Here is a 26,142-nt window from a genome sequence, read left to right on the forward strand (position 1 = left end):
GAACATTGAAAGGTATTTACACTAGATATTCAGCAATAATACGAGTCGTAGTTATGGTATCATAAGATGTTGTCGGTATTGTTTAACATTTATACACTTACACCCTCACCTCTGTAAGTTAAATTGCCACCGGGCACTTTGGAATTTTTCATGTTAGGAAGCTAACTGACTAGCTTACGTAACGTCGGTCGTTTTACGCAAATGCACGCTCTTTTTCTAAACTTATTATTCAACATATAAATATCATAAGGAGTATTGTTTGACAAAAAATAAGTGTTTATATATACAATGAAATAACCGAAATACAAAATCATAAAATTAAAGAAATATAATCACGCAAGGTATTAAAACTTTGGTCATCATGTTTTCATTAACTATGAATTCCAACAAAGAATAGAGAAAAACTCCCTTAAGAACATTCAAAACATCAAAATTGAAAATGTTTGCTTGTTTGATTCAGACTGTTCATGGAAGGTAGTTGTAACTGCAAACTATCCCCCCAACGGCATATGCTTCAATAAAATTCAACATTTTAATTTGAATAAAAGATTGCGGGAAAATCGCCAGGCTCAAGAAATTGATATGTACAAAAACACTTACAATGTATACAATGATGTTTTCTCTCACGTCGGTGTATGATCATATACATATATAGCATACTTCACGTATAAACATTAACAACAACAATATTTGAAGCATGATAAGTATTTCCATTAAGGTATGGGAAACAGGCCCTTTAATGAAAATGACACACACGCGTTCTACTGCGCAAAACAAAGGAAATTACAGCTTATAGTTATCATTGCTGTGAAAATTTATCCTTTTAGCGCAGTTATTGTCTTTAAATCAAGAAATGTGCTTTTAAGAATAAGATTCACAATACAGATTTATGACATTTACAGAATCATAAAATAATACGTAGGCCACAAAAAAAATACTTTCCCTTATCAGCATAAACTATTACAAGAATTGACATTTACATTTTTAAATAACAACGCAAAATATTGACAAAGTAAAAAATCAAACCATATTTCTAAGGGGTGGCCCAAAAAGCTAGTGACAATTTTGGCCCAAATTTTACTTTGTATGGCAATTTATGGGATTGTATGCCCAATGTATAATTTACTTCCTTTTAAACAAACCCTTTTAAATATTTTCTTTCAAATATATTTCCTTATTAAATTTTGGAAAAAAAGTATGGGTCTTTTAAGTATGCCTTTCTTTCTTTATGTTTTAAAGTTGTTTAATTTTTAAAGGGAAAATTTTTGTTTTCCCCAACCTTTTTTATAAAAACAAGGGCAGAATTTCCCAAAAGTTCAAGCGTTTAAGCCCACATTCCATACCCTTAAAAATTGTGTCAATTGAAGTGCTTCCGTAACACAATTACATATGAGTGATAATTTCCCTGGTTCTATTTAGTTTATTAATTTTTTATTAAAAGTAAACAAATACTCGGTAGTTCGTAACTGATAGAAAAACAAGCAATTATCATAGAATTGCAAGCAATTCATAAGTCCCCTACCGGTTAGAACCCCAGCAACATTCTGATGGGCCATTTGCCATTCAATTTTACCAGTGAATGAATGACATAGATTAACTTAAATCTTTTGAGTTCTAAGTTAGTCTATATCATAGTAATGTGTTAAGTTTCCCTGCCTAGTAAGGAAATTATGTTTATACAACAGATAATCAAAAGGTCCAATTTTTCTCAGGATGTAAAAGTATAACTAATGTTTTAACTTTTCTCTATTTTAAGTAATTTTTTTATACATATCATCCACGACATGCTATAATAAAAAGAAAATACTTGAAAAATATCATCACTTGAAAATAAATAACAATTAAAAGAATACATGTAATTATTGTTTTAATTAGTTCAAGTAAAGTAAGCCCTGAACGTTTTTTTTCTGTCCGTTTAAATAGATGAAATGAGATTTGCCAACTCAAAGTTTTCCTTAAAAATGTTTTGTCTTGGTACTTAATATACGATTCAAAGAGTGTTCTGTCAGAGGTTCAAGTATACCAGAACAAGTTTATCGTCGCAGTTTGTACATCAAATTTATGCTGTTAAAGTGAGTCTTTCCTACCCTTATCTTTAAACAATGGGAAACGGCATCATTTGGTGAACAATTGTGATATTTTAGTGCAGTAACAAATATTTTTTGCTCAGTTTCAACTGATGTGCGCAGTGTCTAAAAACTGCAAAGTCTTGATTGGACAGGACAGTTGACAATTGACAGTTTTGAAGCGCCTGTCGTATAATTAGAGAAAAAATTGGCAAACGTTTCTACGATTACGTCATTTGACCAAAATGTTGGAAATGTCATGTCACGGAGCCGCGCCATGACAAAACCAACATAGTGTGTTTGCGGCCAGCATGGATCTAGACCAGCCTGCGCATCCGCGCAGTCTGATCAGTCTCCATGTTGTTTGCTTACAAACCCTATTACGAGAAGAGAAACTGATAGCGAACATCATGGATCCTACTCAGACTGTCCGGATGTGCAGGCTGGTCTGGATACACGCTGTTCTCAAAAGCACTATGTTGGTTTTGTCATGGGTTTTGTTCTTTAGTGAGGGCGCGGATGGAAAAGCTTTTTAAAAATGATTTTGCGGAGGCGCGAAAGTCAGCATGCTTATTAGCGTCTAATGATAATAAAAAGTTCGCGTCCCCGCCCTTCTGTATTACAATTAAATATCCAACTTTTTGCACGCGCTCAGCTAATACCCATGGTTTCGCTTCACGCCCCCGCTTTTTAAACTTTTTAATTTTCAAGTTTTCGCTTGGCAGGATCGCAGAACGAAAACATGAATGGCATAAATCAGCCACCATAGTTTACATTATTTTCATCACATTTTATTTATATATCATTTAAAACAGGCTATTTTGCTATTATTACAGAACGATATAGTTCTGTATCAATGTCGCTATAATTGATATACTCATAATTAAATACTTTGGATCTATTTGCGTTTAAAGCATCATTATCGCTAAATTCATTAAAATTAAAGACATGAAAATTGTTTTTCATTTCAAAATCTTTCACACAATAATTAATATTGTAGCAAGCTATCACCATTATAATAAAAAACCTATTTCCAAAGCGACCGTTTGCCATTTTAAGGGAAGTAACTTCACCGTAGGGAACGTGTTACAGTATCGCGTTTTTCGGTTACAGTATAGAATTTTAAAGATGGAGGATTATTTGTTGGGAGGACAGGTAGGTGATTTTTATTCCGGTCCATACTACAAGTAGTTTAGTTTATAAAAGATGTTTTTGTGCTTTGCTTGTAAGGAACAGAATCCAGTATCTAGTCATATATTTCTTCAAACTCTGCACCGCAGATTTATCGTTATATTGTCTCAATAAATATGCAGATTTGACAGTTTTGAAAATTTGAATCGAGAGACCAAACCATTTTTCTTCCAATTTCGACATTATTTATGCATGCCTAAAAAAAGTAAATCTGCAAAACGTTAGTCCTTTATGTTAGGAAACGTTTATAAAAGTAAATGACCAGTTGAAACTATTTTCCTGTTCGTTAAATGCGTTTGAAAAAAATAAACAATGTTACAGTATAGAGCGAGGTGATTTGTGCAAGGTTACAGCATAGACCTAGCGACTGTTATCCGATTTTGTTACAGTTTATACTTAGATTTCGGTTACAGTTTAGACTTCGATATTTTCTATATATACTAGGTAAAATGTATGGATGTTACATAGACTTTTAAATCTCTGTGAGCTTATTGGCCCGATGGCTATTCGTCCGTCTGTCGTACACATGTGTGTTCAATCTCATCCGCTCAGTAACTACTTGACTTAATGTGATGAAATTTACATGACTTTCTACCTATTAGTTGTTCAAATGGTTTCGGTTGCAATCGGGGATACAGATTTTGAAAAAGGCAATGTTTAAAGACCCTTCTCGTCTCGAACCAAAAGCATTCAAATCAAATCATGATCATGGCGTCATTTCGAATGCTTCTTTGTTGAATTTACGATTATTTTGTCATTATTAAATTAAAACTCGTTTTTTTCTTATTTCAGACATTCTGTATAGCAGTTTTCATGAAATAATATTGAAAAATATAGAGTATTAATTAAGGTCAGACAATTACAATATCTTCTCTAGTGAGCCTGATGGAGGTACATAATAGTGACAGAGTCGGGATAAGGCCTTCGACTTCAAATTATCTTTCATTTACTGCTGTAGTTGAAATCCAATCATGACTTTGGATTCTTTGTATGTGAGGAATCTATCAAGCTAATTTACGGAAGGTCGGTGGTTCTAGTCAGGTGCCCGCCTGTGTCTGAAATGTTTCACAAAGGGTATCTAGGGTCTTTCTTTACACTAAAGCAGGAATGTTTTCACATGACCTCAGTGTCGTTGAAACTTAAAATCCAAGAAAGCCAAACGTAACAAACCCTTTTTAAATACTTACAAAATTCATTATTGCAGATGGAAATTCCAACTTAAAATAAAAGTTATGGTTGAAATATTGCTCACTTAAATACTGTTTAATCATTATTAGGGTATTGCCTGCTTGTTAATTGTGTCGTTTGACAGCTTATCTATGGTATGCAGGCTTCATAACCTCCGATTTCATTTTATTTAGTTTCACTCATTGTATTCTCGTTTAGGACACACGAAATTTTTAACCTGGGGGTAATATGCCGCTTTTCATAGAATGGCAATAACGTGTCACATTGAAGGTTCCATGATAACCGTCATATGAACACATCCACAGATGTTAAAAAATCTAAAGTGTACCAGTTCATGTTTAATGTGAATTCTGCTGAAACCGGTGCTATACGAGGCGTAGACGGTAGCTTGCAGTTACCACTACCGTCCATGAACAAGTTTAATCAAACTGATTCTGCAACATTTTCATGTTTTCCGTGTTGGACTTCTGTTAAGGATTCTTTTTTCTCTATTTTATTACTAATAGGCATTATATAATGTGTAATGAAATCAAGCAATAATCATTCTTCTCTCAATACAATTCGATAAAAGTTACTGTTGTTGTCGTGAAAACAGTCCTTACTTAGGACATTACTTATTCTGCAAAAAGTCTCAATCTGAAACTTAAAGTAAGAAAAATAGCAAACTATAACTTTTCTGCTGAAGAAAAAAAGTAATACAACCTTTCAAGAATGTATTAAATAGAAAGGTATGAGTTATTTCATAAAAATAATGGATACACGAACTTTGTTTGAAATTTGGCAAGTATCTAAACTGTAACCGAAATCTGGGTATAAACTGTAACAAAATTGGATCGAAGTCGCTAGGTCTATGCTGTAACCCTTCAAAATTAACCTCGCTCTATACTGTAACATTGTTTATTTTTTCAAACTCATTTTACCAACAGGAAAATAGGTTCAACTGGTCATTTACTTTTATAAACGTTTCTAAACACAAAGGACTAACGTTTTGTAGATTTACTTTTTCTAGGCATGCTTAAATAATGTCGGAATGAGGAAAAAATGCGTTGGTCTCTCGATTCAAATTTTTAAACCTTCAAATCTGCACATTTATGAGACAATATAGAGATAAATCTGCGGTGCAGGGTCTGAAGAAATATATGACTAGATACCGGATTCTGTTCCTTACAAGCAAAGCACAAAAACATCTTTTAGAAACTAAACTACTAGTAGTATGGACCTGAATAAAAATCACCTACATCTCTTCCCATAAATAATCCTCCATCTTGAAAATTCTATACTGTAACCGAAAAACGCGATACTGTAACACGTTCCCTACGGTGAACTTTGCTCATGTCTTTTATTTTATTACCATATCAGTTACTCCCCTTATCTATTGAAAATCTTGGCAAGTATGTATCAACATAAATATTATCGGAGTCGATGTCTGGCACTAATTGATTATAATATGTAGTCATGTTTTCATGATGTATTTGCATTACAATCACCTGAGATTATTACCATGTCTTTTGACTTAAAATGTTCTATAATTATCATTTTGCAAACAGTTGAATAAATATATATCTATCAAATTTGCAATTGGTGAGTATTCTCCCCATAAATAAAATGCAGATAATAAATGTCAGAAGTTTTATTAAAGAAATAATTGTGAAACTTAAACCAGATAATCCTGTTATGTATATTTTTACTTTTTAAATGATTTAACATTATTCCTGTTGTTCGCAATACGAGAAAGAAACATTAGAAAAATTCAATATGAAGCTGCCCGTGTTGTTACAGGATTGACAAGATCCGTTACTATACAAAAATTATTAACAGAAATAGGCTGGATTTCGCTTTCAGATAGGAGACATATTCAAACATTTCTTTTGATATACAAAGGCAAAAACAATTTCTACAACTTTATTTAATGCAATTATTTCCCCCATCTGTACAATATGCACATGGAAACCCATATTCTTTAAGAAACAATTTAGACTACGCATCAATTGTCAGAAGAACAGGAATTTATTCGAAATCCGTTTTACCTTCAGCACTACAACTATGGAATAAACTTTCAATTAATATACGTGAATCAGAATCCTCCATTCCTTTTAAGCAAACATTAAAAAAATATTTAAATCCCCATCGGTCCCTTCATTTTTCATTAAAGGTGAACAATTCTCTACTGTACATTATACTCGTTTAAGAAACAACTGAAGTAACCTTAATTCGGATCTATATTACAATCAAAATTTTGTATATGTGGAGCACACATTGAAAATTCAGAACACTATTTTTTAATGCAAATTATACAGTGAACAAAAACGAACATTGTTTTTAAATACAAGATCTTTTTCATCCTCATAGTGTATAAAAATAGAAGGGCGATCTGAATCCGAAAATGAAATTCTTTTTAAAGAAATACAGACTTTTATTAAATCAAGCAAGAGATTTAATTGAATAAAATCTAATCATTCTACTGCTGAAACAGTACTTTAAGATTAAACAGGGTTTTGTGCGGTGAATATCTTCGTATTTATTTATTTATTATTATTATTATTTTGCAGTTTTTGTAACTAATGCAAAAATTTTATTATTTCATTCTATTATTTATTCCTTTTTCTTAACATTTGATACTTAGATCACTTAATTCAAAAGCCATAAATAACTTTAAATGGAACATTATTGACTTTTGAAACTTATACTTTATACATTTAAGATAATTAAATAACTAAATTTAATCATTCTTAGTATCATAATTTTATTATAGTGCTTATCTATATTTCTAATTTTTGATATATTTTTATCTCTATTAATTGTTCATTTGATTTATTTATATTTACATATAAAACATTTGCTAAAATTAGTTCCTGAAAATTTGTTCCTGAAAATTGATAATTATTTGATATCACACAACTTTATTCAAATAGTATAAACTTATTTCTGCCTAACCTCAGGGAAGGGCCCACGATAATGTTGTTAGAACTTTTAGCCCAACCCTTTTGTAAGTACACTTGATTATGTCTGTAAAATAATGAAATTGTATATTGTGTGTATATTAATACAATAAAATATTATTAAACTAAACATTTTACCGGAGATAACAATATCAGCGCTATTTCTTTAAGCTTTTCAATGTCTGAATTTACGATATAAATTATTACTTGAAAATCCTTCCAACTCTATATCATTCCAATAACTAGAAATAAGTAGAAATGAAAAGGCAAAAAAGCGAACCAAAATTACTTAAGCTAGACTACCGTATTGCGTTGCATATCTCTACATAAATAAAGACATATTTGAATGCATATTGTCATTTTGTTCTGTACATGCGACGGACGCTATAAAAGATCTATGTTTTACACGTTCACGGACCATATATTATAAGTATGCAATTTACACGTAAATAAAATTCAGGAAATATAACATGATAACAAGAAATGATAGATGATATTATTTATTTCCTCTTATAGGAAATGGGTTATTCAGGAATTAATCTTAATTCTCTATTTCTATAAACAGAATCCGCAGTTGTAAGAATATTGATTTTCGTTTTATCAATATACGGAGTGATTATAAATCTCAGTATTGACATGGTACTAACAAGTTCCCGTATATAAGTCAAATACAGATTCATAAACGATCCCGAACATTTCCGCATTTACCCGCATATTAATGATACATGTATACGGAATTCCGTACATCCATATTTTTTTTTGCATTGCGCGCCAGTGACATAATTAAACTTCATGACATTACAGTATACTCTAAGTTTAAACCGTGTCAAGCCATATGATCTGCATAATTTTTAATAAAATAACAAATAACGAAATATTGTGGTGCTATTATACATAGGCTTTTAACTATTTCTTACATGTGCCATTCTCTGTTGATGAGAAAACACATAAGTTTTTTTGTTTTTTTTTTTGTTTTTTTTTTTTCAAAATTTTAAAATGGATTTTAAAGAACGATGTATTGCAATAAATGTTAGTTCATCAAGTATATAACCTGCCTATTTTATTCAGTGTTTTAAACATTATACTATAGATAATCGTTCAACCGTTAAGATATGATAATAAGACATGATTTGAACCTCTTATTGTTTATAACACACACACACTTGAACAGATCTTTAAACTTCCTGCTTGGGAAAATAAGTTTTTATTTGTCAACAATTGAGGTTATATTGAATGTTCCGTTGGGATTGTTTAGAGAATAAATAATTCCTATTCCTTTATTTGGAACAATGACGTGGAGTTTAAAATTGGTACGTAGATACATTTAAAACAATTGATTTAACTTTTCATATACAGTATCCTTTTAAATGTTGTTTGTATTGAATTCAACATACTGTTTAATGCCGTAAATGACATGTTTTCATAGGGCGCATAACACATAACAATTGTTTGAAGGTATTTGTAGAGACTGAATTATGATAAGGTATTTCCTCCACAAAATCTCAAATATTTTAGATTATTTCAAGTCTATTCCATCTATATGCACACTTGATATCATTATTCATGGTATCGGTTTGTCGTAAGCTTTATTACATGTTCATGTTGTGTATATGGATTTTTAATTAGATGTCAACATTTTATTACTGGAAAATTTTAGCCGATATGTTCCGTCGTACGGAATTCTCATGCCGCGATATTTTGATATGACTATATTAAATTAACAAATTGTTTGTTTATATAAAGAAACAATTACATATGTTGATATTAACATTAGAAAATATGAAAATGGTACCCTGCATTCAAATGTTTATGAAAAAGATAGTTACAGTCATCAGAACATAGTATTTTCATCATGTCACCCTATTTCTTGTAAAAAGGATATTCCGTTTAGTTAAGCTAAACGCTATAAGCGTAATACTTCTGATTATGAGGTTGCAATTCCCCCCTTATTTACTACTATTGTTTATCAAATAATCACTGTCTATCCTGCTGTATCTCTTATACAAGTAATCATCCTATTTATATATGTACAAGTTTTAAAAATTGAAAAAAAATGCATTTTGTCATATTAAATTGTATAAATGCATATAAAATGTAAACAGTATTTTAGTGTTATCTTGATTTGATATCTAATAATCACAAGTCTTTAATCATTGTAACTGGTTATTAGCTATCCTACCGCATAAATACAAGTTATATATACTTTAAATCCTGTATATCATAATATCAATAATAAGTGCAAATTCCACAGCATATAAACGATTTGAACCTCAACCAGATCTTGTGAGAAGATGTCAGTGTCAGCCATTTTCTGCCGCTTTACTTGTTTATTATATTGGTATTTATGTTGATACTGTGAACGTTAGGTTAGGTTAGGTTAGTTAGTTAGTTAGTTAGTTAGTTAGTTAGTTAGTTAGTTAGTTAGTTAGTTAGTTAGTTAGTTAGTTACTTAGATAGTTAGAAGAGAAACTTAATTAAACATCTTTGTTATGCAAAATATAAATGTAAGCATTAAGGCTATAAAATAATCGAAACTCACGAACTGCTGTCAGGTCATCAACACTGAACACGAACAAAAATCCGTCTTACTTCAAGGTTGATTTGGTTAAACATTTGAATTTTGATATCGTACTACACTACTAAAGTTATCAATAACAAACGATAATTTAATCATCTGCAAAAAATATTGCTGTATTTTGAACATTAAATTAAAAGTTTTAACAGGGAGGTCAATTCCATAAACTGAACGTTACTTACTGGTGATTGTGAACCCTACTTGTGAGTTTACAAATTTTATCTGTACCCTGACTTTTGAGTATTGTAACGGAGAAAACGTTTATGATCAAAATTTGGTTCCACAGATCCCACATTCATTTTGCGTTTCATGGGCGTGCTTTGACTGTTTACACTTAGCTACTGTCAATACCCTCAATACATCTACAAATGATACATCGAAATCCATCTGAAATACATGTATATGGCAATTTATAGAAATGAACTGGATTTATATGTACATGTAGACTTCAGATAACTTTAGCCAATGATAAACTTTTTAAGTTGAGTGAAAATAAAACTAACACGTTACCTTATGTATACACTGGAAGGACTTTAAATTATTTACAAATCAGTGAAAATAAACTTGTAAGAGTGAAAACTAACTTTTAAACATTTAAGAACAATATGCAGGAAACTCCTTAAATTAATTTGTTAAGAGTGATCCTAGTCGTATATGTCAGAAGTTGAAAGTCAATGCATATTTGAGAATAAAAAAACGTGTCTAAAAAGCACAATTGAAATCAACGGTAGGTGTAAAGTTGTTCAACATGTTGAAATAAGTAATCTGCCAAAAATTCCTGTGATAACTTTTGAAAAGATTAAAACGTGACGTAATATAACGATCACGTCAAAACTAACAACAATGCCGTTGATCTAATAGTAGAAACGTTTATAGTACTTATATTATAGCTTAGTTTTATATTATTCCATTTACTTGTAAATGAAGAATAGCTTTGTTATCATCAGCTACTTCATGCTTGTATTTCTGTAGACAGTGAAAACATGAAGAAGCTCCATTCATGTGCAGCATTAGTTACTTACATAGAACTAAAAGATGTGTCATGATCTTGTGGCACAATAACTTCATGTTCTGCACGATAAAATTTGGAACCAAGGACAAAACCCATAAAAATCATCAAAAGTGACTAGCAAGTTATGGTTCAGTGAAAACACAAGTAGGGTACAGATCATTAAAATTGTTTTAGTAAGGCGGGTACAGTTATCAGAAAGTTCGCGTCTATTATTTACTATGTTTAATCAATATTCAGAGATATCTACACAAGTGTCTGTCCGGTAACATGAGGTAAGGACAATAAAGTTAAGATTCAGATATGAGTTATAGTGAAATAAAACTATTGTATGCATAAATCTGCTTGTGTAAGATAAAAACAAAATATGTAGTGAATGGCACAGCGGTTTTGCACATATATTTAACGAAGCAGGTCATGGATGCATATATAACACGCCCGGCAAATGTAGTTAAAGAGACTTCAGCGTTTTATAGTACTGCTAGACCTGTTCGCTGAAGCCAATCCCGTATCGAAAGTTAACCAGAACCGTGACATATATATGTCATGCTGAAATTCAATAAATGTGCGTGATCTGGACAAAAGCTATTTTAACACAGGTAGTTAGATATATTTCGGACACTTCAGTCTATATTTTTGAACACAGAACGTTAGATTGATGAAATAATGCCTCAAAGCTAATCAGTGGGTTCTCATTTCATAAAATTCGCCGCCATTGCTGTCCTAATTATCAAGTGACTAGCGGGAATTTAGGTTCGGATACCTTTGCATGACATTTGGCGACACGTGACCAAAATGCTATTTTTAATTGAAAACATGGCTTCTGCAATTATGAATAACGGTGTATTTATTCAATAACAGACATTGTACCAAAAACATGTTGGATTTATATTGTTTTGAGTAATGATTCATGAATTATAATTTGTTTGTTTTTATTTAAAAACGTACACTTACTAATAATAGAGTATGGTCCGTTACTAAAAATAGAGGCTAGAATTCCCAAAACATGAAGTCCCGCGAGATTTCATTTGAAAGCAGACTCCATATTGGTAAACATTCTCTACATATTTCCCTAACAAATAGTTGGGTACACAATGTCATTGAAGTTTCATTTAAAAACAAAACATGAATTGATTCAAAATAGATTTATTTATCAAATGCATATTTTTATTTGATCCAAATTTGATTAATAAGGGTGATTTTAATAGGTTTTATGTGCGGCACACGAACTGCAAAAATTCTGGTAGACTTTGCAAATAGGGTTGACCCATAGCTTTACTATCGCACAACGTCAAAATAAAAGCGACATATAAAGTTATGGAAGCCAGAACTAGGCAAACTGTCGCTCCACTTCAAAATTGTGGTGTGCGGTAAAACGAGCGAACGGCATTTCCGAGATAGAGCGGAATGCCGATTTCAACGGATAATTGTAAGTGTTGTTTATGTTTTTGTCTTGTTATTCATTTAAATTGTATTTTTTCGAAAAACGGAAAATGTAGTCCCGTGTAGGATTGTTTTAGGCTTTCAATGATCTAAGCTGTAATAAAAACAAAATTATATTTAGCCCGGGAGAACTTTTCTCCCTGACGAAGCGAACGACGATTTGTAAAATATTGAACCTACCAACCATTAAAATGCCATACCATTCGGATTTCTTTAAAAAGTGTATTAGAAAGATATCAACCCATAATAAGAACTTGTCCTTCGTGCAACATAAATTACTCCTGAAGGATTTCGCAAATTTGTAAATCGATATTTTTCGAAAGTAGTGGAGCCAAAGGGCAAGAGAAGGAGCGAAAGGTTCGATGTTGAGCACAATGCGATATTAAGTTGGCATATTGGGAGGAGCGTGATCTATGATTATTTATATATAAAAGCTTTGGAAGTTAAAATAGACATGATCAAATGTTGTGACTGAGATATATATACTTTTAAAGACAATTAATAAAGCATGATATCATTTCAACGACTATATCGTAATAATTGTTATCGCGAAGGTGTCACCAATGGCTGCCGTATAGATTCCATTATTTATGTTCCAAATGAGGCCCGATCATTGAATCATATGGCGTAAAACAAGTTCGAGGTCAATCATGATTTTTGACACGGTTATGTACATTTAAAAACGTGTGTCCGTGCAAATTCGACAAAATCGAATATTTTCAGTTCTACCGCGAACAAATGTTTCCGAGTAGGTACATGTAAAACGATTGTTCCCGCCAAATGTTATGTTTTTCGAAATGTTAGATATTTAAGGTGCAGAACAGAGACACAATTATGCAATACATTGGGCACATAAAATGGATCACTACTACCGAGTTCATTTTACTATGACTTTCTGTAATTAATAGCTCTAACGTACATGTTCAGATCAAACACAAATAAGCCACGTTTTCATGAAATATAAATACTTTTGTAAGGTGGGGAATCTCTATGAAAATGGTTGACAAAGTGTCAGTCGTTCTAAGGATATAAAATATGATAAACAAGAAGAAAGGCGGCGTTCGATGAACGAAACACCTACGCGACCCAGCAACAAGAACCGTGGCCAAGGAGCTCAGGAGGCCCTCAAGCAAAAAAAAAAACAGGTCAGGGCGCCATGCGGAGCACGGACAGGTCAATTACTAATTATAAAATGAAACATAAAAAGAAATCATAAAAACCGACAAGGAAAACAAAGATAAATGACTGCTTAACAGGCTCACAAAATAAAGGGGCATAGGGGAAGGGTATACGAGACCCGGGGAAGGGGATTTATTAGTGTTTCAGTTATGTTTCAAGATACTTTCTTTCTTATTTAGCATTGTTGTTAAGTTCCATTTTGCTCTCAAAGTATAAATGGAAATGTTCACTTTTATAATAAAACACTGCATATTGTCAGTACAAATCTTGGTTAATTAAAGCAAAAAAAATAAGTTAAAAAATATCTCTAAAATTATGTTCGTTTATTCACAGTATCTATGAACAAATTGAACGTAATAAAGAAACAGTTTTCAGTCGGTGTATGGACTAAAATTATTATTAATTGAACGACCTAGTTATACTAGTAGTAGAAATAATTTAATATCTTATCACATTTCTCGGCTTCACATTTTAGTACGTCTATTTTAACTTTGAACGATTTTATTTATAGAAATTCGTATACTATGCTCTTTACACTAACTTAATGTCGCCTTGCGCCCAACAACCGACCTTTCGCTCCATCTCTTGTCATTTGGCTCCACTACTTTCGAAAAAAAAAATCGATATACAAATATAAGAAATCAACCAAGAGTAGTTTATTTTGCACGAAAGACTAGCTCTTGTTACGGGTTAATATTTTTGTAAAACACTTTTTCAAACAATCCTAAGGGTAGAGCGTTTTTATGGTTTGAAGTTTGATATCTAACAAATCGTCGTTTACTTCGTCAGGGGGAAAGGTTCTCCCAGGCTTGATATAATTTTATTTTTGTAACAGCTTAGATCATTGGAAGCCTTAATCAATCCTACACGGAACTACATTTTCCGTTTTTCGAAAAAATACAATTTTAGTGAATAACAAGCCAAATTCATAAACAACACTTTCAATTATCCGTTTAAATCGGCCTTCCGCTCTATCTCGGAAATGCCGTTCGCTTGTTTTACCGTACACCACAATTTTGAAGTGGTGCGACAATTTGCCGGGCGTGTATATATTAACTATTTCCTATTTAAGATTCAAATGTTTACATTGCTTCACAGATTAAATGCAAGCCGTCTTAAAAAGTTTTATGGGTCATCCCGCCTGTTTTTACGAAACTGAGATCTTCTCACAAGATCCGGTTGGGGTACAAATCGTTATATACTGTGAATTAAACGTAAATGGAAATTTGATCCAAGGGAGGTAATGCGATAATGTGATTGACTCGATCCAACCTTCACGATGATAAATGTCAACGATCTTACAGATGTGTTCGAAGTCCCATATATGATTAAGGCAAGCACTGTCTACCAAAGTTACATGATATGTCATTCTCATAATTTATCTTGATCTTTTACTCTTAAAACAATTATATATGTGCCAAATATTGTCATTTATTCTGTTGTCACATAGCAAATATTTCACTACGAAGTTGTGTCTGTTAAATATTAAATATATTTAAGTAAGACAACTCAGATTTTTGGCAAATCAAAATTCGTTTAAACTAATAAAGACATATGAATGCATAAAATAACTTAGTAATTTTACAAAGAATTTTAAAATCATTTGACCAGTTTTCTCTTGACATAGATCTTTAAATGTTTTGTAATTTACCAATAATGTAAATATAAACTTTACCATTTAAAATTCTTACGTTTTGAATCATTCAGCCACGGTCAAACATAATGTCTCTGGCAGCTGAATAATTGAGGATTTGTATTCAACTATTTTCTTACTAACAAACAAATTTAGATATTATATGATCCACATAATTTAAGATTATACATGTAACACGGAACATAAGAACGATTGACAACTTTCATGGATACTCACTTTGAATACAAGTACATGTACACGTTTTTTTGTGTTTTTTTATATCTCATAGCCACGATATAGGACAATAAAAAAATCGGCATTTCCACTGTGTGCTTCCGTATTCACTTGTTGTCTTCCTCCTTATTGCTACTTAGCCATTTAAGAGAATTTGACCATATTTAATTATAGTGAAAGTGACATTATGCTCATATTTTCAAAATGAGCTTAACTGACTATATATTTCAAAATATTGACTGTTAAAATGTTAATTGACCAACAGTTCATATTGGAAAATGTTTTGGATAGAATTAAAATATGCCTAAAATATAAAAAGACTGTCCCACTCTTTTTATGAACTGAACGTTACAGGTAAATTCTCATGGATATTTACGAAAAACAATGTTTGCATCCATTGTTAATGTGAAACAAGAATTTGTAACAGAGTTACCAACGTCCCCCGCCTCGGGGAAGTTTTATATAAAGCATAAAATTGTGCTATTTCAAATGATTGAGGTATGGATTTCAGGACTTTCAGTCCCAAATTATGATCAATGCCAGATCTGCAAAATCCAACAATAAATTTATTAAAGAAATACTAGTAAAATGAAACACGGAATTTAAAATTCTATCATGTTAACCTTTGACCTCTAAGTGTGACCTTGACCTTGGAGGTAGGGGTGCAGGTGTTGTGCATGACATATCGTCTTATAAATATTACTATTTGTGCCAAGTATTTTCAAAATCCCTATAACAATGTAGAAGTTATACATCAGACACAAAATATATCCTATAACAGACTATGTCAATCTTGACCTTTAAGTGTGTCCTTGGAGGTAGGGACCCATGTATCATCTTATTATTGTGAGAATTTTTAGAATCCCAGATTATGGACTGGACACAAAATACACCCTATAACAGACTATGTAAATCTTTTACCTCTATGTGTGACCTTGACCTTGGAGGTAGGGATACATGTGTTATGCATGACATATCATCTTATCATTGTGACTATTTGTGCCTAGTTATTTCCAAATCCTGAAGAAGTTCTAGATCAGACACAAAATATACCCTAAAAAGGCTATGTTAGCTTTTGACCTCTAAGTGTGACTTTGAACTTGGAGGTAGGGATGCGGGTGTTGCGCAAGACACATTGTCTTATTATAGTGACTATTTGTGGCAAGAATTTACGTATTTACAAAGTCCTTTGATCTATGAAAAATTTATGGACTGGACACAAAATTACCTTGTAAAAGACTATGTTAATCTTTGACCTCCAAGTGTGACCTTGATATTGGAGGTAGGTGACCGGTTGTTGCGCATGTCACATCGTCTCGTTATTGTAAAACAATTGTGGCAAGTATTTACAAAATCCCTTCAAAGATAAGAAAATTATGGACCAAATAGACAATGTTGACCTTGAATGAGCAAGTACCACCTTGACCCTGGAGGTAGGGGTGGGGTTAATGCGCATGACACATCTTCTTATTATAACAAACATTTGTGCCAAGTTATTTCAGATTTCTTTGATAAATGAAAAAATTATGGACCGAACACAAAATATACCCTTTAATACACTATATTAACATTTGACCTCCAAGTGTGACCTTGACCTTTGAGGTAGGTGACCGAGTCCTCCGCATGACACATCGTCTCATAATTAAGAACAAATGTGGCAAGTATTTACAAAATCCCTTCAAAGATAAGAAAGTTATAGACCGGACACGGCATATACCATCAAATATACAATGTTGACTTTGAATGAGCAAGTGCGACCTTGACCTTTGAGGTAGGGGTCTGGTTGTTGCGCATGACACATCGTCTTATTATAACAAACATTTGTGCCAAGTTATTTCAGATTCCTTTGATAATTGACAAAGTTATGGACCGGACACGAAAGTGTGACGGACGGACGGACAGACGGATGGACAGACGGACGGAGCCTATTTCTATATCCCCCTTTTTTCTTCGAAAAGGCGGGGGACAATAATCGTTTATATTGTCATAAAAGGAATTATGGCAAAATGAAAACTTATTTTGACTTTCACCTGTTCACTTATTTATACACTTGGATGGGCATAATGTCACATTAAGATAATGATATATACTATAAGTATCTTTTTGATAATAGTATTTTTATAATCAGCGGAATAGTATTCTTCAAATATTTTTAAAGATTCAATGTTCAGTTGGTTTAAAATACATGTATATAACAGATATATAATTAATTATTTTTACTGCTGTCGAAATCTTTGATTGAGTAAAATAACAAATAAATCTTACATGAAAAACTTTTGCATTTTTGTTATGACCAATTAAAAATAAAAAATAATTGCAGCATATTGCTATGTGAGATAGAAGATTTAATTTCAACATCATGCAATTTACTCAATGTTAGTTATTTTTTAATTATATAATATCATTGAGACGACAGACACTTGGAGTTATGTGAGTGACTTCCCGACTTGTTTCGAACTTGTATACACCGCGGATAAATTTATGCCAGAATAATTTTGCATATTATTACCGGTCTTAAACATAAAACTTGTTTTCCGCTATTTTGACAACGTTAACAAAATTCCCTTAAATATCATAATTTGTGATGTGTAAGGAACTGAATGGTGTACGGCTTTCATTTCATGCCGAGATCCAGCCAAAATTCTATGCAAAATAAAAACAAGCGCATTCTTTTCGCATCACTTGAATTTCATCCAGCCAATCTAATAACCACGTAAATATTGCAGTTGATTAGCACTCAGCATAGTTATATGAAATGGATTTTTAAGCACTTCCTGTAAAATAATTATTGCAACCAGAATAAAATATATTTTATTTTGATTACCTTGAATCCGCTCTCGATAATATAGATAAATCATGGGCACGTGCGAGAGATGATGATGCCGTATCATTCGGCACTGATTACTACCAAGTTTTGTGTTTTTCTGTATGCTAGCTAATTCGTTATGATTTCGTTAACAAACACGTGATATGTTGTGAATAATGCTGTTTGAAAGAAAGGTACATTAGATAGTAATAACATATGCATGTATTTATTAATTAAAAGAATATTTACCTCTACTAATTAACACTAAAAAGAAATGGCATGCAATAATATAAATGCATTCAATTCATATAGGTCTGTTATGCTTACATTTCGAGGTTTGGTATCTTCAGAAAATTGAAGCGTGTGTTAAAAATAGACTGTTTTATACGATATGAAACTTTTTTCAAACTTGTTACCATGTGATACTGTTTTAAACGATATGAAACTTTTTTCAAACTTGTTACCATGTTAGAAACACTAGACCGTGTCATACTTATATGAACAAAACGTTAAGCAATTAAAAATAGCTCTTGTACAAAATATTGGTTTTTAGTTTTTAATATACAGGAGCGGAACAGGCCGGTGTCAACAAGCCAAGTGTCTGTGATTGAAATCACAATACATGATCATTACTAAATATAGCTTTGGCTTTATTTGAAAATATCAAATACTTGCAGCATTGATGAATACAATATAAATGTACCTAAAGGAAGTTAATGTGGGTTTAAGAATATTAAATCACTTTAATTTGTGACAGGTAAAGTAGCATAGGCTTTTTTGTGAGAATTCCTATATCGATTTATACAGTACGAAATGTAGCTACAGTTTACAAAACTCACTAAGTACATCAATCATTATATGTTGCTATATTCATAATTTGTTTATAATAATATGTTATCCAAAATAATCTCGCGCATGCGCAGTGAGTGGCGCTAAAATGACATCAATGCTGCTTGTGATCTTTTGCATTATATATATTTCAGATATTGCTCGTATGGTGTATATGGTTAAATGTTAGCAACAACCAGGTAGAAGGAGGTAACTATATTTACATCAGTCTTAATTACAGATAGTAAATTAAATGTGATAGTTGTCTTTGTTAATTGACAACGTATACATAATTCAAGTTAAAAGAAAGGCACATGAGTAACGTACGTGTTGTTTGTATTAACGAAATATTGTTTTTCTTTCCCATTATAGTGATTGATGAACAATGTAAAGTAGATTGTGCATGCTGTTTAGATAGAAAATGTGGACCAGGAAACCACTTTTCCTCTGACGAATGTTATCTAGGCTGTATTGATGGTTATAGAGGTGCTCGGTGCACCCAACTATGTACACACAATTGTACAAAGTGCTATGAAAATAGAGATACGTGTACGGAGTGTTATGATGGCTATTACCCAGGCTCTGCTAAAGACTGCACATCAAGGTATTTACCCGGATGTTAATCATGCACGTCAGGAACCACGTGTACATCATGTAAGGAGGGATATAATAACGACAATGGTCGAAATGATTGTAGTAATCGTATTTGTCCTGAAAATTGTAATTGTAATAACGGTCAATGCGCATCATGTAAGGACGGATATTACGATACCAGTAACATTTGTAATAGTTTATGTCCAAGTAACTGTGTCACGTGTTTGTCGAATACGGTTTGTGGACCGTGTAAGGATGGTTATTATAAGGGTTACCATAATGACAACATTAACCTCCCTTTGTTGAACGACTGTACATACAAATGTCGAGATAATTGTATACGATGTTCGTCCTATAATAGTTGCTCTCTGTGTATAACTGGTTTTTATGGATCGACATGCGACAACAGTTGTTCGGCTGGTTGTATATCAAACACTTGCGATATACTTACTGGAAACTGTCATTGTTCTCCGAATTTTGCTGGAGTAAGATGTGACAAATGCGAACCCGGGAATTATGGAAATATGTGCTATCAACAATGTCCTGCACGATGTAAATATAACGTATGTGAAAAAGATTCCGGAGATTGTACAGACGGATGTACTTCAGACACGATTATTGGTGATAAATGTGACGTCTGTTCAACCGGCTGGTATGGACACTACTGTAACATGTCTTGTTCTGTAGGCTGTAAAAATCAGCAATGCGAGAAAAGTAATGGTGAATGCTCATATGGATGTCTTGACAGCTTTGTAGGAGGACAATGCAATCAATGTAAACCTGGCAAATATGGAGAATCGTGCCGTAGTGACTGTCCAAATAACTGTGACGAGAAAGGCTGCTTAAAAGACTCTGGTAAATGTATAAGCTGTCGTGTCAACTTTGATGGAGAGAAATGTGATAGATGTCGTCCTGGCTTTTTTGGTTCATTTTGCTCTGTGACATGCCCATCTAACTGTTTGAACGGTGTATGTGACAGAGATACAGGGACGTGTTCTGGTGGCTGTGTCTTCAATTATTCTGGTGACAGATGTTGTATAAATAATACCAACTGTATCACATGTTTGTCAGATACAAGGTGTAAACAATGTAAGTCTGGATACTTCAATGACCAATGTGACAAACAATGTCCTCAAAACTGTCTAAAATCCTGTCATTTCGAAACAGGTCTTTGTGGCGGTTGCAAAGATAACTTTTATGGTGAAAGTTGCAATTGTGCATGTGCCTCTACATGCAACATTCAAACAACAGGCGGAAGTTTATGTCAGCAAAGTAATGGAAAGTGTCTTTATGGATGCGTAGATGGTTTCCATGGTTTACAGTGTTCTGAAAAATGTTCTGTTTATTGCAACGATACAATTTGTAAGCAAGACGACGGCATATGTACAAACGGTTGCAAAATGAAAGTAAAGAATGACAATATTTGCCCTCTGACATCCGGTAAGATTAATTCAAAGCAGCTCTGTTTTATCATATAATCGATATATATGCTTTTCATTTTTAGCTATGCTATGTGTTAATTTTATATTATGTCTTCACTGTACATTTGTTATGATGATGATGAAGATATTGCTGTTGCCGCTGCTAATGATGATGAAAATAAGGATAATGATTGTTATTTTAATAATAAAAATTATTAGAGTATCTGCTACAACAATTATACACGTATTTATGTACAGAATAAAAGTACATATATGTGACAGTCATATTAATGCAAGACATATAATAATATTTTATCTCTTGATGAATTAATAGAGCTACACAATGTTTAAACTTTTAAATGTGCCCATGTAGCACTCTTTTATTTCTACGCTAAGATAATGGTGTTGTTTACAGATGATGATGTTTTAGACTCAAGTTCCTCCGAGCAGTCAGTAACTACAGCTGCAATTTCACTTGGAACATTTTTTGCTGTGTCATTAGTTGTTAACATCATACTTGTGGTTACGTTGATTCTCCGGAAGTATCGAAAAAGGTAAAGATTATTAATATATTCAACTGAATTAAAGTCGAGTCAAAGAAAGAACAAAAAGAACATGAAAGTTGTAAAAACTGTAAAAAATATGTTATATGTTAAATATGCTAAACAGTTTTCGCCTTTAATTTCCACTTTTGGAGTAAAAAATTAAACTTTTGTCAAATAAGAGAAAATAGGAATCCCTACATTGTCCAAAACGGTATATTTGATAATGTTACTGAGCTTGTTCATGTACAATACTGTCTAGTGCAAATTACAAGCCACATTTGCAGATGTGCTCTTACGGTGGTTACCAAGGAACCTATAATGTGACACTTTCGTGCCATTCCACTAAAAGTGGCGTATGGTCCCAAAGTTAAAGAAAGGTGTGCTCTAAACGGGGAAACAAATCGCGGAACCACATAAAATTGACTTTTCAAAGGGGATAAGGGGTTATGATGCCTTCATATAATAAGTAAGACGTCTACAAACAAATTTGACAAGAAGTAACTTAATTAATGATACTCGGTTGAATAAAACCGGTTAACTTGCATATGTAAGTTCTAAGTTTTCCATGCAAAGTCATATAGAAATGCTAGTGTAGCCTGCATAACAATGACGTCATAATATCTTGTAGGGTTATTAATCTTGAAGGATAGAACACTGATAAGTTCTGATATTATTCTCTTTATTCTGTACATAATACTTAGATCTTGTGTAAAATAAACTCAGTAAGTTCTTACGTACGTAAAAATAACTGTTCACTAAAAATATAATGAGATCTTAATGCAAGAAATATTGTTAAACAGAACTTAAATATTTGAGCAATTTAACTAGAAAATTAAAAAAAAACTGTCCTGTACAATTATTTTGGAACTATCCTTTACATTTTATTTCATAATTGCAAGAACTATCCTTTACATTTTAGTTTAGAACTATCCTTTGTTTTTTATTTTAGAATGAAACTTCCATATTTCATTTTGTAATTTCAAAACGACCAATGAAAACTCTTTTGCTATTCAGTTCTTCCATGTAACTTTTCCAGGAAGTCAAACTTAAAACAAACCGGCCTTCGGCCAGAAAAAGGCAACATGTAGGAATATTTGGAACTATCCAACTAGAAAAATGCCGAAAAGTAAAAACTTAAAGTACCACAAACACAAAAAAAAATATGTCGTGCTGAACGATATTCAAGGATCGGAAATATAAGACCCTCTCGTTGGCTTCGCTAGTAATAATTTATTTGCAAAGTTCTAGCCCTGATAATCCTTTTTTCGCGAAGGGATATTCTCTCAGAAACTATTAAACCTTTTCACTTTAGACTTCCTTTATACGAGACAACCTTTCAGAAAAGCAAAATCATAGAATAAATTTTTAATAAATAAAGTTATGTACCTTATATATTTTTTCTAAGTACACTTTTTGTCAAAAGTGATCGCACCACACTTTGAAGACTTGTTACATGTTTAAATTGAAATGCATTTCTAAAGGACATGTAACTCTATTTTATTCTTAGTTATGCCCCCTTTTTGACTTCGAATTTATTAAATTTTTTGATAACCTACATTTATATAAAATAACCAACGATATTTGATTTAACGTAAGTGTACTATGGAATTTGAAAAACATTTAAAGGAGGAAAATAATCCTGAAATACTTTTATTTGTACTTTAAAAAAACGATGTCAATAAAAGCAACACATCATTATATTTTATATAAGCGTTTTATATTTCCGCGTATTAATAATTACTCTTATCCACTATATTGTCTTGGTATGAATATATCTAAACAGATTTTGATTACTTAATATTTATCAATGACAAGCCAAATGATCAAAAAGAAATAGGTCCAACGTTTTATTTACATTACAGGGTTAATGATACTTACAAGACAAAGGAACCTGTTTATGAAAACTCTGGTAAATATATATATACATGTATATCTTAATTTTAAATGATAGATGATGTTTTTTCATCAAAACTTTTATGCTCTTCATATCTATTTTAAACACATCTTTTTAAGCTCGATTGCGCAACAAGTTCTTGCACTAATATTAATAATTTTGGAGTCCGCTTCCTGGAACCAACAAGTACTGGTGTCATATAAAAACGGGTTGTAACCCGAGTAGAACTCGAACACATGATCCCTGGATTGAGAGGCAGACACATTAACCACTAGGCCACAGCTCCACTTAAGTCTCCAATTTGCACGGTCAGTTCTTAATAAAATAATTTCCTATCAAAATCATAATCTGTTCTTACCACAGAGTTTCAAAAGGAAACAATTGAGATGAAATAGTAACATTATTATTTAAATATTTTCAGGCATTGAACTAGAATATGGAAATCCAGGAAATGCTGCCAGTGCCAGTAAGCATGGAATTGTACAAGGTATTTCATGTTGTTTTATTCTAGACTTTTAATTGACTTATACAGATCTTTCTTTGCATTTCATTTAAAGTATGTTATTACTAACAATTTCCGTCGTACCTATAATCACATAACATACTTAGAATATTATTAAGCGTTTAACTTGATAATATTTAATAATGCGCACTGACTCTTATTTCATTTGAATATTTCGCTATGTATATTTAAGATGTAAACTTATGCTTTTTGTTTAACTGAATGTTATGTCATCATGAAATATCTTTCATCAAGCGGCTGCATTATATCAATGTTAAAATGTTATTCATGTCTTTTAATTGTACAGGCAAGATAAATGTTCGGGCATTGTAAGTTCCTTTTGTTGTTGTTTTAAAGATAATGAGTAGCAAGTATTCAAAACGTAACTTGTATATCTCAATCACATTTTATAATCCGTTAGTAGTCAATAACTCTGTTAAGTTGCGTTGATGTATTACAAAAATATCAGTATATAGAAAGGTTTATTTTTCAGCAATAAAGAGCGACACTTTGTTAAAGTCACCTGACTATGAGGATCTTGGAAGAGTTCAAGGTATTTGTGAATTAATTGTTCAGACTATCGTATTGTAAACACCTAAATTATTTGGTATTTTAACTGTTTATATAATTTTTTGTCTACATTTTAGTTGGTTTCATGGTCCTTTCTTTTCGTTCCTTTACAGTATCTGAGCATGAATATGGAGAAATTCGTCCAGACACGTGATATCATTGATATATTTATAACAGTAAGAACACGCGAAGAGAAATGGTCATCAACAACTATGAACTGCATTAAAAGAGTCAGACTGAGAAGAGAGTAACAATTTGAATTTTAAACAATGGACGACATTATATCAAAGTTTAACACAAAATCATTATTTATTGTATAGTTATGAATATCTGTCTAATATTTTATGTGTTAAACACTATTGTAAATACTTTCTTAAAAAATATTTAAAACATTTGACTGCATGTTGATATTTTGATGTCCGCACATTTGAAGGCGGAACAGTTCAATAAAACGGATGTCCACATTTACATAAAGAAAATTTGAAATTGAGAAATACCTTAGTGAAACACATACGCCATTAGTTCAACCTTTTTATGTCTTCCATTTTGTCTTCTATTTGGTTATATGTATCATATTTTCTGTTAAAATAATTGTCTATAAAATTGTGTCATGTTTACAAGCTTTATTGTGTAATTGTAAATATATGTTTGTGTAGTAAGAAACGCCATTACTACGTTGCCAAATAAAATGTTTTGAATGTTTAATCTTGAATATTAAGTTTAGACAAGAGCGTGCATTTGCGTAAAACCACTGACGTACCGTCAGCTAGTCGGTTAGCATACTAAAAGTCTCCGGTGGGATTGGAACTTACAGAGGTGAGAATGTAAGTGTATTAATGTTAAACAAGACCGACAACATCTTGTGATACCATAACTACGACTCGTATAATTGCCAAATATCTAGAGTAAATTCAAAGAAAGTTGAGATTGGAAACAAAAACCTTCTTAAAAACAGTTTTCGCTGTTGTTTACATGACTCAATTTAATGTATATGTTTTTTTATAAAATAGAAAAAGCTGTGCTTAATTTCATGACTTCCCTATCCTAACAAGTGCATTTAAAACAAGTCTCATAATTACGACAAGTGTCGCAAAAGAGTAGCTGTCGAGTGTTACCAAGTATTAACTTAAGTGGTCATGAATATTTAATCGATTTCTTTTATCTTTTCCATTGAGTCATATTTATAATAAGATTATTTAGAAACACACATTGTATCAATGTTATATAATCAAATAACAAAGGACAAAAATGTATACTTCTTATTTTATTTATTTATTTATTTATTTATTTATTTATTTATTTATTTATTTATTTATTTATTTATTTATTTTACGATTAATGTAGAAGTTTGTATATAACAAAGTTAAAATGGCAACTAAGTCAGAAAAACTTACACACATTATCACATATATAAGGAGTATGTTGACAAAAAAAATAATTGTTTAAATATACAATGAAAATACCGAAATACAAAATTATGAAAGAAATACAATCACGCAATTAATTTTTTGTGCATCAAATTTTC

At 31.9% G+C, this 26,142-nt stretch overlaps 1 protein-coding gene and 1 long non-coding RNA gene across 2 annotated transcripts; both read left to right on the forward strand.

Moving 5' to 3' along the window:
• Positions 1-8,559: 8,559 nt before the first annotated feature.
• Positions 8,560-22,112, forward strand: LOC132754108 (platelet endothelial aggregation receptor 1-like). The gene is made up of 4 exons (XM_060744705.1): positions 8,560-8,694; positions 19,247-19,301; positions 19,464-21,125; positions 21,522-22,112. The coding sequence occupies exons 3-4, from the start codon at positions 20,210-20,212 to the stop codon at positions 21,662-21,664; spliced, it is 1,059 nt and encodes a 352-aa protein (XP_060600688.1). The 5' UTR covers positions 8,560-8,694; positions 19,247-19,301; positions 19,464-20,209; the 3' UTR covers positions 21,665-22,112.
• Positions 22,113-23,481: 1,369 nt separating this feature from the next.
• LOC132754110 (uncharacterized) lies at positions 23,482-25,654 on the forward strand. Its single transcript, XR_009629040.1, has 4 exons — positions 23,482-23,560; positions 23,967-24,032; positions 24,541-24,600; positions 24,731-25,654. It is a non-coding gene; the product is annotated as an uncharacterized LOC132754110 (long non-coding RNA).
• The last annotated feature ends 488 nt before the right edge of the window (positions 25,655-26,142 follow it).

The sequence above is a fragment of the Ruditapes philippinarum genome, unplaced genomic scaffold, assembly GCF_026571515.1.
Source record: "Ruditapes philippinarum isolate M1 unplaced genomic scaffold, ASM2657151v2 ctg13101_1_1_1_1, whole genome shotgun sequence".
Taxonomy (NCBI): Eukaryota; Metazoa; Mollusca; class Bivalvia; order Venerida; family Veneridae; genus Ruditapes; species Ruditapes philippinarum.

Excerpts from the sequence above, each read along its gene's own strand:
- LOC132754108 (XM_060744705.1), top strand. The coding sequence starts at position 20,210 with ATGTGCTATCAACAATGTCCTGCACGATGTAAATATAACGTATGTGAA. Across the intron at positions 21,126-21,521 it reads TATTTGCCCTCTGACATCCG|ATGATGATGTTTTAGACTCA; the intron begins GTAAGATTAATT and ends TGTTGTTTACAG.